The sequence below is a fragment of the Drosophila novamexicana genome, unplaced genomic scaffold, assembly GCF_003285875.2.
Source record: "Drosophila novamexicana strain 15010-1031.04,08,12 unplaced genomic scaffold, DnovRS2.1 tig00004554-arrow-pilon, whole genome shotgun sequence".
In the NCBI taxonomy this organism is placed as follows: Eukaryota; Metazoa; Arthropoda; class Insecta; order Diptera; family Drosophilidae; genus Drosophila; species Drosophila novamexicana.
The window spans coordinates 1276204-1293067 of NW_020825051.1; the positions used below are offsets into that span (position 1 = coordinate 1276204).

Genomic DNA, 16864 nt, shown 5'->3' on the forward strand with positions numbered 1-16864 from the left:
TGCAGTTTTTCATGCTTAGCTAGTAGTGTAGTGCTTTTTTATTTTTATTTTTTTTTGATGTTTTTTTATTTTTGAATGTATGTATGTATGTATGTTTGTACGTATGTTTGTATGTATGTATATATGTATTTGTGTATGTATGTATGTATGTGTATGTATGTATGTATGTATGTATGTATGTATGTTTGTACGTATGTTTGTATGTATGTATATATGTATTTGTGTATGTATGTATGAATGTATGTATGTATGTATGTATGTATGTATGTATGTATGTATGTATGTATGTATGCATGTATGTATGTATGTGTGTATGTATGTATGTATGTATGTATGTATGTATGTATGTATGTATGTATGTATGTATGTATGTATGTATGTATGTATGTACGCTCTTATGGCTTAGGGGTTGATCACCAATCAGTTTAAAAAAATAGCTTCCCCTCAGCTAGCCTCCAAGTTTGAAGAATTCATTTAAATCGCATAAAAACCACATAAAAACTTTATCCGTTAACAAAGCCAGTTCTGTTCTTCAATTTTTTGTTAATTATGCCTAATGGAAATTGATCAAAAGGGTATGATGGTTATGTGCAAATGTATGTAACAGGCAAAAGGAGGCATCTTCGACCCGTAAAGTATATATATATTTGATCAGCAACATCATTTAATAGGTAAATAAAGAAAGTGTTGAAGCGCATCTGGTGTGGAGGGTATCAGGTGCAGGGTATCCCCTAGTCGGGCACTCTCGACCAGAGCACACTTACTGGTTTTGTGTTATTTTTCGGTTCTGCGCTCTGCGCACACGTTTTTTTTTTTATGTTAATTGATAAGTTTTATAATTTTTTAATGGAATTCTAAGCGCAAATTGAAACCAAAACCTTGAAATACTTTTGGCATACTGAAATTTTAGGTAATCGCCTCTGGAATTTTAAACAAATTTTGATAGAAAGTGGAAATCTGTCGGGCTTTTTAAGGTGTGGGAAATTTAAATGGAAAATACCTGCATATACTTATAAAGAAAAGCCTGATAAATTTTCTTCCACAACTTAGGCCTATTTTTCGTTCGGGCTTTTAAAGCTAATGCATATTTGATTAATTTTTGTGTGCTTATAAATTAACAATAAAGATCTCACTTAAATTTAATTTATGCAAATGCTTTTAACTCAAAGCGACAGCTGAATTTAGTCAGATTTTTTTGGCTGATTTGTCAAATGACAAACAAAAATAAATAAAACAAAAAGAAAGAGAAAAACTTAATAATAATGCTGATAATTCCGGTAGCCAGTCGGCCCTGGGAGTATTGTGGCATTATCGTGTGTCTGTTTTTTTCTCTCAAAATTAATAACTTCGAAAAGCCGTAAACTGTCAGCGGAGCTGAGCATGTGAATTAGTCAAGAGAATGTCGAAATTAAACAAATACGAATTAAGTGCAAACAAAATTAACATTTTTAATGCTGTTCAAAATTCAATTTATTTTTCTCTTGCTCTTCGGAGATTTCTTGGAAATGCGAAAGGAATTTATGCAGCCATATTGCTGCATGGTGAGGGGGCGGGCTGCGTTCTGCGGGGGCGGGGCAGTCAAAACAAACAATTTAACGCGCATAAAAATACCGAGAAAAGCAAATGAAAGAACAGCTAATAAAAATATGTCACGTGTGTGAGGGCCAAAGTTCAAGAAACTTTTCATTAGGTTTGGCATGCAAAGTGCGCCAAACAAACAGACGAAGGTCGCTTAATTAGGTTCAGGTGCTGCTGCTGCCCCAGCCTGGCCACAGCCTGGCCAACCATCCAGGTGGCAGGTGGCAGCTGCGTCCAGCAGGCGCCGCGGCAATGGCTATGAGCGAATCGCGTGTCACAGCCAAACCAAGGTGCCGCGCCCAGCACTGTGCGTGTGTGTGTGTGTGTGTGTGCGCGCTAAATATGGGGCGCGCGTGGCATGCCACCATCAGAAAATAAAAAAAAAAAAGGGAAAAGAACAGGCAAGAAACTGACGTTGCGACCGCCCGCCGTCAGTAGCACAAATCCGGCCAAAATCAATAAAAAGCGCAAACACTTCAAAATAAAAGACCAAAAAATCTGGCTGCCCAAATGAATCACAGGCTAAAGATTTGTGATGCGTTCCGTTTCGATTGCTTACCGGGAACCGCGCTCCAAGCTGAGCAGCAAATAACAAGCACTTCGACCAATTTGTCCAGGCAAATAAAAAACGGCGTCAATATTTGCATTAAAATGCTTTAATAAAAACGTTGACAAGTCCGCCAAACTGTTCGCCCACGCATGACTGTCAAACTGTGCGCCAGCTGTGCTCTGACAGCCGTTTATTGTTGAACTAAAATTTATTAACTCTTTCCCAAACTTCTCCCGCCGATTGCACCATTCATTTTCAGTTTAAAGCAGTTACATGTAATTTATTACATTGATTGTGAAATCCTATCGCTATATACACAAACAAATATAAAAAAATATACAAATCATAAAAATAATTATACAAAATATGTAAACAATTGTTAATTGCACAGCAGTAGTGCAAATAATACTAAATTATAATACAAATAGGAGGTAAACAGCCAAGAGGTTTGTGCACATATCACATACATAAGCAAAAGGAACAGACATATACACACATATAGTTACAAATATATAAAACACATATACATATGTATAAAGTCTAAAATATAGTACATAAAATATAAACATAAATCAGCAGGCACTTTGCGTGCGCGACAAGTACAAAACATTCATATATGTTTGTATATAGGGTTATATAGAAATACAAATATATACTTGTATATATATAGGTGTATATAGGTATATATCACGCACACTCTATATGAACTAACAGACACACGCATACAGATATAGTACAAGTAATTCCCTTGTTTATGTTTTGATCTTGCGGCCCAGCTTGGTAACCGCATATTTGTTGCCCTCACGTCCGCCCGATCCACTGCCATGTGAGCTGCTGTGATTGGCTTTGCGCTTGCCAATGCCATTGCTCTTGGAGCGCGTCTCGAAGAGCACATCCGAATCGGTTTCCGATTCGGTGAGCGAAGTGTTGCGCGAATCTGTGTAATGTAAAGGCTAGTTAGATGTGTTCGAACTGTTTCGGCAGCAACTTACAATTGGCAGCCTCTTCATCCTGCGTGCCGATCAGCGCATACTTTTGCACCTTTTGACGCATGCGCGGCTTCTTGGTCTGCCGGCAGGCACAGGCAATCCCCCAGAAGATGCCCGAGAGCAGCAGGCAGCTGGAAATCACGCCGACAAAAACATATAAAATGGACCAGTCTGTAAGGCAAACGACGGCTTAATATAAAGTCCAAGAGATGAAATGTTTCTATAGCTACCGCAGTTGGCCTCATCGTTGCTGAAGAAGAAGCCTACCGATGGCATCCAGAATGCCTCGCAAATGCAAGCTCTCGTCGAGGGTTCGCATCTGCCATGTCCAGAGCAATTATTCTGGCACACGGTGGTGCGAATGTCCACGTAAAGTGCACCTAGAATCGAGTCATCCTTTTGTAGTTTGGCACGCAACATACGCTCCACATGCAGTCCATCCATTGGCTTCGATTGTCCACCCTTCGCATTGTTGGTCATTACAAAGAACTCCAGCACTGCCGCCTCTGTGTGTAGATCCTGCTTGAGTTCCCTGATTTGTATCTTATTGTCATCGCCCAGCAGCAGCTGCAGCTTCTGCACTGTGGAGTCCAGTTCGCTTTTGGTTACCACCGACAAGCCCATCGGCAGCGTTATTTGCACCAGATTCATAAGCATTGGATCCGCATGGACATTAATGCTGACTGAATCAGTGCCGGTTAGACCCTGATCATCGCTCACAGTTAGCTTGAAGACGTAGCGACCCTGCACCACGTTGCTTAGCTGTAAGAATAGAGCATTTTTATGACAATCCTTCCTAGCTGGTCTCTGGCCTGGACTTACAATCATAATTGGCTGCTTGTCCGTATCGCCCACGATGACGCCGGCCGCCTGACTGGTATCCTCACGCGTCCACACATATTTTACGACAGCCAAATCGTCCGAGGACTGCGAGCCATTCAGATATATAGCTGTGACGGGCAAGGCAATGGTGCGATCTCCGCCAGCATTAGCAATGGGAGCCGCATTGCGTTCTTTGGAATAAATGTGGCATAAGCTTACCATGGATTCATTTTGTTTTTGGCTAACCACCTACCCTGCACAATCTTCACCCAGGTACTGTCGGTGGCCGTGTTGTTGTTCTCATCCGCAACGCTTAGCTCGAACTCGTATAGGCCGAGCGTTAGGCTGGTGGCATTAGCAATCTATACAAGTGGCGGATATGTGAGAGATTAGATTAGGTTTCGTATTGCCTGTTTAACCACTTACAGAGCTGTTCGACTTAAGTATGAGCGCTTTGTTGGGTCCGCTGAGCTGCTTCCACTGATAGCTTTTGATACCAATGTCATCTTTCGATTCAGAGCCATTTAAAGTTGCCCAGTTGATGGGCAGGCTGGTTGTCTGTGCGAATGGGAAGCATGTCATCAATAGATATGAAAGATTTAGCTATTTCTCGACTTACCACATTTGCGCCAGCTTTGGCCGTAGGCGGTGAGTTGGTGGGTGGCTTCACAAATACATGAACCTTGGCGGTGCTCGACTGTTTGCTGCCGTCGGTGACCTTCAGGACGAACGTGTACATGCCCTCCTCCAAGTTGGACAGCTGTACATATGGTGTTCTTGTGTTCTGCATGTCAACCGCTTTCGCCTCGTCGCTGGCATCTTTTGTCCACTCCCATTCAACGATTTCGTGATCGTCGGAGCTGGCGGTTCCGTTGAGCGTCACATTGTTGTTGGGCAGATACAAAATGACGGCATCCCCAGCATTGGCTACCGGCGCGTAGTCCGTCTCCTTCAGCACCTGAATGGTGGCTGTGGTCGAGTTGGTTACATTATTGGAGTCCGTTACGGTCAGCTTAAACGTATAGTTGCCCGGCGAGGTGAGATCCAATTGTAGCGTATTCACCTCCGGCAACTGCGGCTGATAGCCAAGGGGTCCTAGGATGACCTCCCAGTGCCAGTTGACGATCTTGTCATCATCGGTGCTGGTGCTGCCATCGAGCACCGCATTCGAGGTGGGCTGGCGAATGGTTTGCTCCGACGGTGAGATGATTACCTGTGGTGCCTGATTGATCCGCCTCTCGGGCAGCACCGTCACATTTGCGGCTGCCTCGCCAAAGGTGCCATTGTCACCGGTCACAGTCACCTTGAAGGTGTATAGACCCGCGGAGAGGTTCGAGAGCTTCACCTTGGACTTGCTCTGATCGGAAATAGTGCCATTCATCGGTCCCTTGGGCTGTGATATTAGCGTCCACAGATATTTGTATTTGGCGCCGCTCGTCTCCTCATCGGGAACCGTGAACGCGGCTAGCGTCACCTCCTGCTCAGGCAGCTGTACCTCCTTGGACATGACAGACACGGTCACCTTGTTAACTTCTTGTTTCACGGGCGGCTGCGCGACTACCTCTGGCACAATCTCGCTGCCTGCGGCTTCCTGGGTGACCAAAGCAGACGCCTCATTGGGCAAATAGGCGCTGTATGGCACGGCGGGCATAATGCATTTGTGCTGCTTGTTGCGAATAAATCCATGCTTGCAGCTGCATAGACCCGTCACCGCATTCGCCTGGAGCGGTACACACTCCTCCTGCGGTGGACAGGGTGTGTCCAGATCGCAGGTCATGAATTTTGCATTGCTCGGCAGCTCAGCGCCGCCATAGTAGCTAAGATCCTCATCGTTCTCGTCGGGTGGCTGCAGCAGGAGTTGCTTCATGCGCTTTTCCGCCATGGGAAACTCGTCGTCATCGTAGGCGTTGCTATCCTGCAAAAGGAAATAGTAAAGTAAAGGATGCTTAAAGGCAAGCTCTGGCGCGGCTCACCTGAAAGGGCAAACGATGCGGCTGCTTCCAAAAGTTGAGCTCCGACTCGTACGGCAGCATTGCAGCGTTCTGTTTGGTGGCCTTCAGCAGCTGTGTCCAAGTCTCTGGCTGGTCACCATCCACTGGATTGACCAGCACCATTTGTACCTTCTCATTTTCACGCTCCCGCGCCAGTGACTTGGGCAAACAGGCCTCATTGCTGACGCAGTGAATGTGATAGCATTTGCGCTTGAAAACTAAGACCACGTTGCAGGAATTGGTTTGGCTGCGATTCTGCGACTGCGATTTCTCACAGCACGCCTCCAGGCAGCTCCACAGATACGTCTCCTCGTCGAGCACTTGACCCACCTCCGGTTTGTACTCCTCGAAGACGCCAGCCTGCTGCTCATCGCGCGGCGTCGCATTCTCAAAGACATGCCGCAACATGCGTGAGCAGACCGGCAACTGTTTGCTGTTTGCCGTCAGCTCCTGTTTTCCAGCGGTCGCTAGCAGCGCGTTTTGCGTTGTTGTCGTTGTTGTGCCAGCTCCCCCCACTCCAGCTGCCGTCATGACGTTGGCTGACGCGTATGTTGCTGACGCCATACAGAGCCAGAAACAAAGCCAGCCACAATTCGTAGGGCGTGCGCGTTCCATTTCGTTGTGGTAGAGCGTTCTCACAACTGCTTTGGTTATAGTTTATGCCACTTTTGTGCACTTTTTCTAGCTACTTTGCAATAGTTAATACATTTTTATCAACGAGCTGTGAATGGCTCCAGCAGCAGTGTGGCCAGTGCGCGTTGTCCAAGAAATAAAAAAAAAATATATGAAACAAAAAATACCAAAAGCAACATACCAAAAAACAGCTGTTGGGCCGTTCTGCGCCAAGCAATCGACCAGTGCTGTAAACTACCGTCGCGGCGATGTACGTTATATTTGAAGCATACACACTGGCTGGCAAAAGCACAAGAAAAGCTTTTGAAGTATGGTAACTCTGCAGACAGTTACGACGCCTTCTTGGCGCGTTTTAAGGCGTGTTTTTATTGTTAAACAGCTATTGGAAAAAAACGTATATAAATTCGCAATAAATTACAAATCGACTACTTGTGAAATTGCAAATATTGATTTAAGAACGCGAATTGTAAAACTGTTCGCGTGCGCCCACACACAGAAAACACACAAAACACCCAACAAAAACTGGCTGAGAAACGAGCTCAAGTGGGACGTACGCCCACGCGTAAATGGAATTTTAATCGAAGTGCTGCCTTAAATCAAAACAATATTAATTATGTACATAAGAAAACAACAGCAACAGCAACAAATCGACCAACTGTAGCATTCACTAGATCTTAAATACCCAAAGCAAATGTTATGTATTTAAATACAAAAATCGAAACAGAAATTGAATTATCATAACTAAACAAACATTAATCAATTCGTGAACATAAAAGCTATTGTAGTTTTTTGTTTTAAAACTAACACGTTTCTGTTGTTGCTCAACGGGGGCTGTTTTAGTTATGGGCTCCATTTTATCTAAAGCACATTGCATTACCGAGCAGGGCGCACGGCGCCATGAACGCCACAGTTTTGCAGGCACTGAGCAGTACACGGCAAGAAAATGATTCAAATGTAGGTGCCATTTTCTGTGCTGCAAATATGAATAAATACACAAATCATGTTATTGGCTTAATTGTTATTGTTTGACTTTTGAAGTGTTTTCTTGCGCTGCCAAAATGCAAATCACGTTATCGGTTTATGGCTCATGCGGTGCTTTTTTTTATGCTTCCAACTCTTTCAGCTCATTTCTATGCACATAAAATACATTTCATTAAATATTTGCCCAACCAAAGAATTCTGAATGAAAAAGTGCTCGGCCCCTAGACTCACAGACGCGAGATTAGATTTTCTTCTGTTGCCCATAAAAGGCAAAACTTGTCTAGCTGTAGTTGCAATCTACCTGTAAATAACTTAGTATAATATTTAAATTATCTAGCTGAGCAATTTCTTCTCTCTTCCCTCACAGATGACAGACTTCTCGGATAGTTCACAGAGCGGCATGTTGAGTCCGGCGACGACGCTCATTGAAAGTTTCAACAAGAAGAGTGGCCCCGCATCGACCACGCCCCTGTCCAGCTGCAATACGCCCACGCTGAACGGCAGCGTCACAGCCAACGGAGGGGGCCCCCTAACGGCGGGCAGCACAACAGTCGCCAGTTTGGGCGGACGACAGATCAATACAAGTTCGAGTTCTTGCAGTAGTCTTAAGGAAACCTCACATCAGTCCACATCGCAGCAGGTAGGTGGCAGGTGCTTCAGATAAGATCACAAAGATGCAAACTGCAAGCACATTACGTATACGCAATGCTGTCAGTTGGTTAATAATTGATTGCTTCCCCTTGATAAATAGAAACTCACATTATCTGTGTACTTGCGTCTATTTTTAGGCAATTACTTAAGCCAAAAATTTAAGACCTACATATGAAAATTCTAGACCCTAGACGTACCTGATAAGCCCAACAACAATAGTTCGCCGGGCCAGCACGTTTTCCATTGCCTGCCAAAGGTGAAACGATTCGATATGAGAATGTTCTGATTAGATTATTGCAATTCTGATTGGCGTCGCAGCGGCTGCTGTAGAGAAATCAATTAATGCTTCTGCGATTACTTTGAATACTTTTCGCTATATTTGGCACATTCATTTGTTATTTGTTATTTGTTGTGGTATTGATTGAGCAAAGCCATAAAATTAATTGCCCAAACTCAGTTTATGCACATACATACATACATATACATACCTTTACATTTGCTCGAAACGTGCCGCTTGCCACAACAATTTCTGTTTAAACATTTAACGAGCTACTAAGAAAAATTTCCCACAATGAAGTCGATTTTGGTTGTATTCACTTTTGGTTTAGATAAGATTGCTTTAGCGGCATTTGCATTTTACAGTTCCGTTTGGAGTTTTTATTTTTATTTTATCTGTGCATAATTTCCGTTGCCTGATAAGCGATTTACCATCAGAAACGTTTTCAGTTTGTCAGGGTATGATAAAATCAGGCGGTTGATATGCGTACAATATTACCACTTTGCGAGTCTTCTATGCGATTCTCATGATCTCTAGTTACATTCTAATTCTCATTTGTTGCCAATAGTCTTCTTTTCTTCTTTTTCGCTCCATGTTACTCTCTCCCGCTAAGATAACATAGAAATATAATATTTTTGGCAATTCGGAGCTAGGTAAAGGGCATTTTCAAGTCGACTCTGGACTTACTCTCACTTGATTTTTTATCAATTCATTGACATTTCACATTGAATCACTTGCCTCCAAAATAGTCGCTTACAGGGCACAGTTGTCGCTGCCTTGGTCAAGTTTTTTATTATTAATTAACGCACCCATCAAATTATGTGCGGCTATCAAAGTGGGTGACAAATGCGCGAGCTTTTAAATAGCTGCTTGTGTAATCATCATCCATGACCAAAGCTCCACGTGCGTACAATTTACCGTTTATTTGAGAGCAATTGAATTTGCCTAAGTATACTTTGATTTGTTCTTGCTCTGCTCTGTTTCGGCCAATGACTCATTTGCCGGTAGGTGTCGCTGTCGTCGTTGTCGCTGCCGGCGTAGGTGCTGCTCTTGATGGCGGCAGCACGTCAATGTCGCGCCGTCGCGTCGTCTTTGGCTCGTGACGTCCGTAAATGGCTCGTGCTGTAGCTCTCACGGCGAGCACGTTTAGCTTTTAAGCGGATGCTTTCTGCAGATAAGCGCAGCTTAAGCTTTTCTTTGACCGAGCTTTGATAAACATTCTGCGCTCAGCTCAACGTGTGAATCGTACGCAGGGAGCAAAGAGTGTGCACCTATTCCTGATTTCTAGGAAACGATTTTGTTGGCCAATTGGTTGACATGTGAATTTCCAAGGAAAACTTTTATTTTAGAATGAGCCAAGGACCGATACGATTTTGTTTCGCAGAAAATTGTACAATTTGTAGAAAATACAATGAATGTAGAAATAAATCGAAAACAAGTATGACTACATGTATGTGCATGTACACATATCAAGCATATGTGTAAGTGTTCATAATCGAAGCACATTAGGAATACTTCTTAGATAATACATGCATGCTTTCACATGCTTATGTACACATGCATACATACATACATATATGTGTGTGTAACAGCTGTGCAATTGCCAGATAGTGTACATGTGTGTGTGTGTAGCGGGGGAGTATGAAGAAAACAAGAATTCGATGACGCATTGCAGATTGCGGGGTGTGAATAAGTCAACAAAAGATGGTGCAAATTGGGGATTAAATAAAATACTTAACTAACGCCAGGTGTAATATATAAGACTTAACATAATAACAAATATAACAAATATGGTATCAAAATAATAGAAGCTAATGAACCTTATTTATGACTGCTAAATGATTAATGGCCCAAATTGTATTAATCATTTTAGCATTTTGAAGTTAGTACAAAGAGAATTTCAAATAATTATAGAGATAGGTTTAAGGCTAGTTAGGATCTTAACTGATTATGCAAATTCGAAATGTCAATTGTTTAGCAATTATACATAAATTAGCACACATATAGACATGTAAATACATGTATGCCTACATATGTGCATAATCAGCAGACTTATTAACACTAACGAAATGCCAAACAATAATTATTAATATAAACACACAAAACTAAACAAAACACAAATCACGGCACACACACACACACACACACACACACACACACACACACACACGCAGACAACAGCAATCGCAACCTCTCCCTCCGTCACGCCCCCACCCAGCTGGTGTGAATGCAAAAGAGCGACACTAATCAAATAAGTAAGCGACAAAATGAGATGGAAATACACACACACACACGCACTTACATTCTGAAAACAGACTCCATAAAGCTTAATACTTATAAACTTTAAGCTGAACGCGTTAATTAGAAAACCCCGCTTGAACTGAAACGTGAGGCTAGCGCAGAATTATGGAAATGCACAAATTCGCTGCATAAATTAGATAATAGATAAAAATAAACGACGCGTTCTTCTACTGGCTATTCCTGTTGTTGTTATTGTTGTTGTTGTTGTTGCTGCTTTTACACAGTTGCCGGCGAGAATATTTACAATATGATTTCCTAGAATTCTCAGCGCTGAGCTCACGTCAACGCCAACTTTGTGCTGCTCGCCATCTAGCCATCTAGCCATCCCGCTCGCACCCACAGCGATCGCTGCTAGTGGCACTTTAAAATGACAATCGGCTGGCGTCGACGTCGGCAGCGCCAAAAGCTCTAGCCAGCCAGAGCCCCAGCAACGCAGCTAGAAATTTGCTCATTTTACTTTAGTTAACGAAACGAACGAGAAGCGAGCGTCGCGCAAAAAAAAGGCATTGAAAACAAGAAGAAGCAGAAAAAAAGGAAACCGTCGCAAAATCCCATTTAATTGTTGAATTTTAGCCAAACGTGCAATGATTTTTTTTTGTGTGACGGCAGCGCCTCAAATATAATAGATATTTAAACCACAATTTACATAATTATAATTTGCAACGATATCGAACGAAAAGCGCAAAGTTGAGTGCAACTTTTGCCAATTAACGAACAATTAAACGAACTCTACTTGTTATCAGTATTTTCTGTACAAACGAAAAACGAACAACAACGGCAGCAATAGAAAAAAAAGAAACCTCAACGATTACTTTTTTTATATTTTTGGTGCCATTTGAATTATTATTCGCGGCAAGCGTGAAAAATATTAACTCGAAAGCTCAGTTCAGTCTGCGAAGCGTCTTGGCAGCGTGTGAACCACAAATCTGCGTCGCTATTGAAAAACTGGGCCCAAAGCGAACAACGAAACAAACCACAAAAAAAGGAAACAAAATAAATAAATATTAATAAATATATAAATCTTTGGAGAATTGAATTTGCGCGTGCGAAATAGGGGCAGATAGTTTTATACACACATATATTAACAAATATATATATATATATATCGAACAAATTGTCTGCCCGTCTGTGCATGTGTGAGTGTGCGTGTGAGTGTGCGTGTATCTCTGTGCTGATAAGCCCCCCGCAGGCGTTATTTAGTTTCATATATATAACTACATATGCCAGAGCCAAAGGCCCCAGCACAACGTAGGCGTATACGTAATATTAGCTACAATTGAACTCTTCAAGGAATTTCCAGAAACAGCGAACAAGTTCAACGTGTTAACTGACATAGGTTAGTACATAGGCCGTAAGACATAATAATGATAAATTAGTAAATGACGCAGTGCTCAAAACGTTAAGGCTCTCACCTCATATCTAATCAATTGACTTCATGTCCAAGCAGCGTTAGGCCCAGCCACTGGCCCCTTCGGCCACACAATAATATTTACTAACACAAAAGAGCAACAACAACGTCTATGTAGAAAAAAAAAATAATAAAAGAGAACGTCGATCACTTGGCACTTGGGAATTTTTTCCCCTGGCAAGTGCGATAAGTCGAATCGTATATACCTCGTATTATGCCATAAAGAGTCGCGTATAACACATTGATTAAGTATTACGAGATTCGCTGATCGTAGCAATATGTTTGTGTCTACATGACGTATACGTTATATTTGAAACTCTCCAATTATACTAGTTAAAATGATTCTCGAATGTTTGATTCGTCAACGCTTCAAGCCTTATTAAAACTATTAAAAGCAACACCCACACACTTAATATTCGTCGTGTTGTTCATTTTGGGGCTTCTGCTCAAGTCTTTTCAAGACACACAAAAAGAGCCAAAATGAAATCTGTCCAAAATTAGAATTGATTCGTAATGTGGCTACATTTGTCAAAAAAAAAAAAAAAACAAAAAAAACTCTTGCTCGATCTGTGGGCTGGCGACTTATTTATTTTATTTATTTTTTGTTCCTTGTTTCTGACAACCTTTTCAAATTCTTAAGTGTCACAGATCTTACAGACAACAATTCAATTTAGCTCATATTGTGATTGTTCATGAATAGAAATTGGATTTTTCTGCGAAATGTTGACAATTAGAAATAATTGGCTAGAAAATAACATTTATGTAAGCTATTTAATGTTAAGGGCAGCTGTAAAAATATTCAATTATTCTTGAATGCATTTTAATATTTCAAAATTGTTGTGAAAACTTTGTTTTCCATATAACAAGTTTCTTAGATCGCGTCTATAACAGATTTTTGAAATATCCTCTTCTAAAATGACATTTGACGAAAGTCAATTCAGACACGAACCGCAGGACATAACTCAATCACTCAATTTAACGAAACTCTCTCTTAAGGTATTTGACGAAAGTTGATCTACTGTCTTGGTACATTGCCCTCTCGCTTTCTTTGAGATATAATTTGTAGGTTATAAATCCACTTTAAATTGTTTAGCTTTATATTTAACGAATGATCGTCATTTCTCTTCGCTCTTATCTTGCCTCTCGCTTGTACTTTTATACATATTGCATCGTGTAAATTCGCTCATGTTATTCGCCTGAATTCGCCTAAATAGTTGTGCATCATCAGCTGTAGATAGGTTTTCCATAACATATGATATCACATATAGTCTAAGGTAATGGAAGACTCTGTGACATAAAATACTCGAGCTGCTGATTCGTATCTTTATATATAGATCGAACAGATACTCTTTTTATGCCATCTTATCTGCATTGCGACATTGTGATACACTTTGTTATTTTCTTGGATTTGCTCATAAGTGAATTCGAGAATGACAAATCATAAAACATTAGACATTTATCACATTATTTGCTTATCAGGAAGACACGCAGCTAAAATAAAACCATCTATCAGCACTTTCTGTTATACTACGTTGCCATTTCAATCCCAAAAACAAATGTGATTTATAAAGGCGACGGCGCTAAGCGCCTGCCATAAACGCGGCCAGATAGCAGACTGTCCAATAACAATTATCTATATATACATACATATATATATCAAACATATCGTACAGACATACGAATATGTTCATATAAGAAATATTCCGCAAATGCTAAATGAGGGCCATTTTGCGAATTTTTCAAATGTTTCTGAGCTGAATCAGTACAAGAAAAATGAGCCAAATATTCATATGAATACTAAGATTCTCTTCAATCTGTCTCATGCTCTCTCTCTCTCTTCCTCAACCCCTCCCTCGATTACAGGTTGTGAACAGCAGCAGCAGCAGCACAACGACGCGCGTGGAAAAGAAATCCCAGCGTTTGCATCATATAACATCATCATCATCAACGACACAAGCGTCATCATCGTCGTCCTCGTCGTCTTCCTCGTCATCAACGTCTTCGGAAATGAAGGCAGCCGCCGTCAAGCGCGATCTCACTGATATCAAAATGTCCATGTCGGAAATAGAGCGTCTGACAGCGGCGCCAACGCAAACGCGACACCATCCATCGATTGATGACCTCAAGAGTCTCAATAGCAAAGATGCCATAACGCAGCTAAAAAAGAAGTGAGTACCAGCTGCTTGTGGGGCTGCAGCTTGAACCATGATCACATTCGTATCTACTTGCAGAATGCGCGCCTCATTCGAGAATCTGGTTGATGGCGATGATGATAGCAGTTGCCACGGCATTGTTACGACTCCGGATGGCGATGACGATTGCACACATCAACATTTCGGCAGCGGGCTGGATCTGACACATCCAGCGGCGGCACAGCTGAGCGCCAGCAGTGGGCTAAGTGGCTCGAATAAAACGATTGACACCATTAAATTTGAGGAGAAGCGTTCCAAATCTATGGCCACCACAAAAGTGGTCGCCGACGGCTTCAGCTCCGAGCAGGCGACCAGCAATTCGGCTGAAATGAAACGTCTCCAGGCCGGAGATATTGATTACAAAGAGGCTAAGGCTGCGTCAGCGGTTAGCAATCGTCTGAATATGGATGGTGTCAAAACAGAGGAGAATGCGGCCGTCCTGCAGGTAAGCAAACTATTTATCAAGTGATCAATCAGTCCATCAATCGTCAACTGTTGCTTAGCTGATTACAAGCTGTAAAGTAGCTGTCATACAAACAAACGTGGAAGTAATTAATCAATCTGTCAGGCAATCAATCTATAAGACTGTTGATCAATCAATTAGTCAGTCAACCAACCAATCGTTACTCGTTGCGTAGCTGTTTAGAAGTGAAAGAAATAATCAAGGAATCAATCAGTCAGTCAATCACTTGCTATATCTTAGCAGGTAACCCATCAAAATATCAATCAATCAATCACTCAGTCAGTCAATCAGTTAGTCATGATTACAAGCTGTATCAAAGCAGTTAAACAAACCATCGCCGAATTAGTCTATCAGTCAATTAATCAGTCAATCAATCAATCCAAAATTGTCGCTCCATGCTGTACCTAGGTAATCAATAAAGGAATCAATCAGTCACTCAGTCAACTAATCGCCACACGTTACTTAGCTGCTTGCATGTTGTATCGTAGCAGTCAGACCAACAAGTAATCAATCAGTCAATCACACGGTCAATCAATCAATTACTGATTACACGCTATATCGTAGTCATTGAACCCTGTTATTAAATCTTCGGCTAGGCAGCAGCAAAGCTTTCAAAGCTTTCAGTAAGCTGGTGACGCAGCACTCGAAACCTTTTCCTTCCCAACCGCCCCCCAGACAGCTAGATAACCAGACACAACCCCTAACAAAGCTCGGACGTGCCCAACTGTTATGCCGGGCCACTCCTTTCAGTCGAAGTTCGTCGCGTGCATGTTAGAGTCGCATAAGGGCAAACGCGCCGTCCAAAAGACCCAGAGCCCGAGCTGGAGCTGGAGCTGGAGCTGTTAATGGCGCCGCCTCGTGCGAAACTGAAAACTGTGCTGTGAAAGTTGTTAAATATTGCCAACGAAAATCGATATACTTCTATATGTTTGTGGAGGCGCCAAAAAGTAGGCAACAGTCTGCCGCGAAATACCATCGCGTATACGTAACATGTTCCTATACAAGTGCCAGCGCCATTGGAGTCCGCGCTTAGTGCGACATTTGAGCAAGGAAAAGGGTTCCATGCTAAAGAGAATTCAGGTACTTTAATTTCACCTGCAATTTCACCTTTTGCACAACTCGTTTCCCTGGGCAACGCTGTGGCCAGCTTATCTAATCAATCAATGCAGGGAGGGGTACGACGAGCCTAGAACTATGCCGACCCATTACAAATTAGCATAAATTGTTTTATGATGCGCCTCATTAAAGGTTGTCAACAACGCAATTCAAGCTGGCTGATGAAATTGTATGCAGTCTATTGCATGAATACTGTCCGGCTATTAAAGGTCAGAAGTCAGCTACTAAACCATAAACGAATCATTAAATATATTGCAAATGTAATGTGTGCAAGGAATCAGCTAGAATGCAAGCTGAGGGGCATTCCCCAGATATCCAAGCTATGAACCTGCGAGCCAGGGCTGCAAGCTCAAACAAATTCCCGATGGTTCAAACAAACTGCCTGCCTTGATTCCAACCTAAGCTATTCACAATTTTTAATGACTCATTTAAATTTCGAATGTACAATTGCCCGTTGTGCTGAAAATATTGTTAGCTATACGTATTTTCATAAACAAAATGTGGGCTACAAAATTGGCAGCCACTAAATATGATTGTTTAAATGCACTGATTGGGTTCAAAGTTACATATACTTTGGAACTGGATCTACCTTAAAAGATGTCTATTTTTTTCGGGCTTCTTTTATGTTTAAAGTTCGGCATTAGGCGCTGGCATTGGGCCAATAACAGACACGCTCCATACGCCTAATTGTTTTTGCCGCCATCATAAAAGCAACAGATTTTTGATATATCCAAAGAATTTTTTTATAGTTTCAGGCAAAACAATTAAAAGTTTCGGGCCCATTGCTTAAAATGCAAAAAAAAGAACTTTAATCGAATTTCCTTCAAATCCATGATACACATATAACTTATATAGTTACAATATATTGATTTTTGTTTTTGATTTATTCTCGAAATTTGCGCTCTGAAATTT

The 16864-nt window shown here is 41.7% G+C and overlaps 2 protein-coding genes and 1 long non-coding RNA gene across 11 annotated transcripts in view; 1 reads left to right on the forward strand and 2 right to left on the reverse strand.

Annotated features, from left to right (window-relative positions):
- LOC115769646 (sterile alpha and TIR motif-containing protein 1) overlaps nucleotides 1–16864 on the forward strand; it is a 32490-nt gene that overhangs the window by 7073 nt on the left and 8553 nt on the right. The window contains exons 2-4 of one of the 2 annotated variants that reach the window (XM_030714559.1): nucleotides 7912–8184; nucleotides 14045–14349; nucleotides 14413–14818. In XM_030714559.1, coding sequence (XP_030570419.1) covers nucleotides 7912–8184; nucleotides 14045–14349; nucleotides 14413–14818 — 984 coding nt within the window. Of the gene's footprint in view, nucleotides 1–7911; nucleotides 8185–14044; nucleotides 14350–14412; nucleotides 14819–16864 lie in introns of those variants that run through there. The other variant, XM_030714558.1, reaches the window with a different exon arrangement.
- Nucleotides 1576–6644, reverse strand: LOC115769647 (dyslexia-associated protein KIAA0319-like protein). Its single transcript, XM_030714560.1, has 8 exons — nucleotides 5913–6644; nucleotides 4559–5854; nucleotides 4366–4497; nucleotides 4193–4301; nucleotides 3940–4130; nucleotides 3348–3879; nucleotides 3121–3288; nucleotides 1576–3065 (listed from the first exon to the last, which is right to left on the reverse strand). Exons 1-8 carry the CDS (start codon nucleotides 6543–6545, stop codon nucleotides 2881–2883), a joined length of 3246 nt encoding a protein of 1081 aa, XP_030570420.1. The 5' UTR covers nucleotides 6546–6644; the 3' UTR covers nucleotides 1576–2880.
- On the reverse strand, nucleotides 8165–9886 carry LOC115769655. 8 transcript variants are annotated; one of them, XR_004018765.1, is made up of 5 exons: nucleotides 9160–9886; nucleotides 8684–9080; nucleotides 8393–8519; nucleotides 8304–8322; nucleotides 8165–8225 (listed from the first exon to the last, which is right to left on the reverse strand). It is a non-coding gene; the product is annotated as an uncharacterized LOC115769655 (long non-coding RNA). The 8 variants fall into 8 exon arrangements; XR_004018769.1 differs by lacking the exon at nucleotides 8304–8322 and having other exon boundaries at nucleotides 8171–8252; nucleotides 8684–8887; nucleotides 8971–9080; XR_004018768.1 differs by lacking the exon at nucleotides 8304–8322 and having other exon boundaries at nucleotides 8171–8252; nucleotides 8684–8887; nucleotides 8963–9080.

Coding starts and splice junctions, on each gene's coding strand:
- LOC115769647 (XM_030714560.1), bottom strand. CDS start 6,545: ATGGAACGCGCACGCCCTACGAATTGTGGCTGGCTTTGTTTCTGGCTC. Junction 4,498..4,558: donor CCAAAGCTGGCGCAAATGTG/GTAAGTCGAGAA, acceptor CCATTCGCACAG/ACAACCAGCCTGCCCATCAA. Junction 3,066..3,120: donor GGATGAAGAGGCTGCCAATT/GTAAGTTGCTGC, acceptor TACATTACACAG/ATTCGCGCAACACTTCGCTC.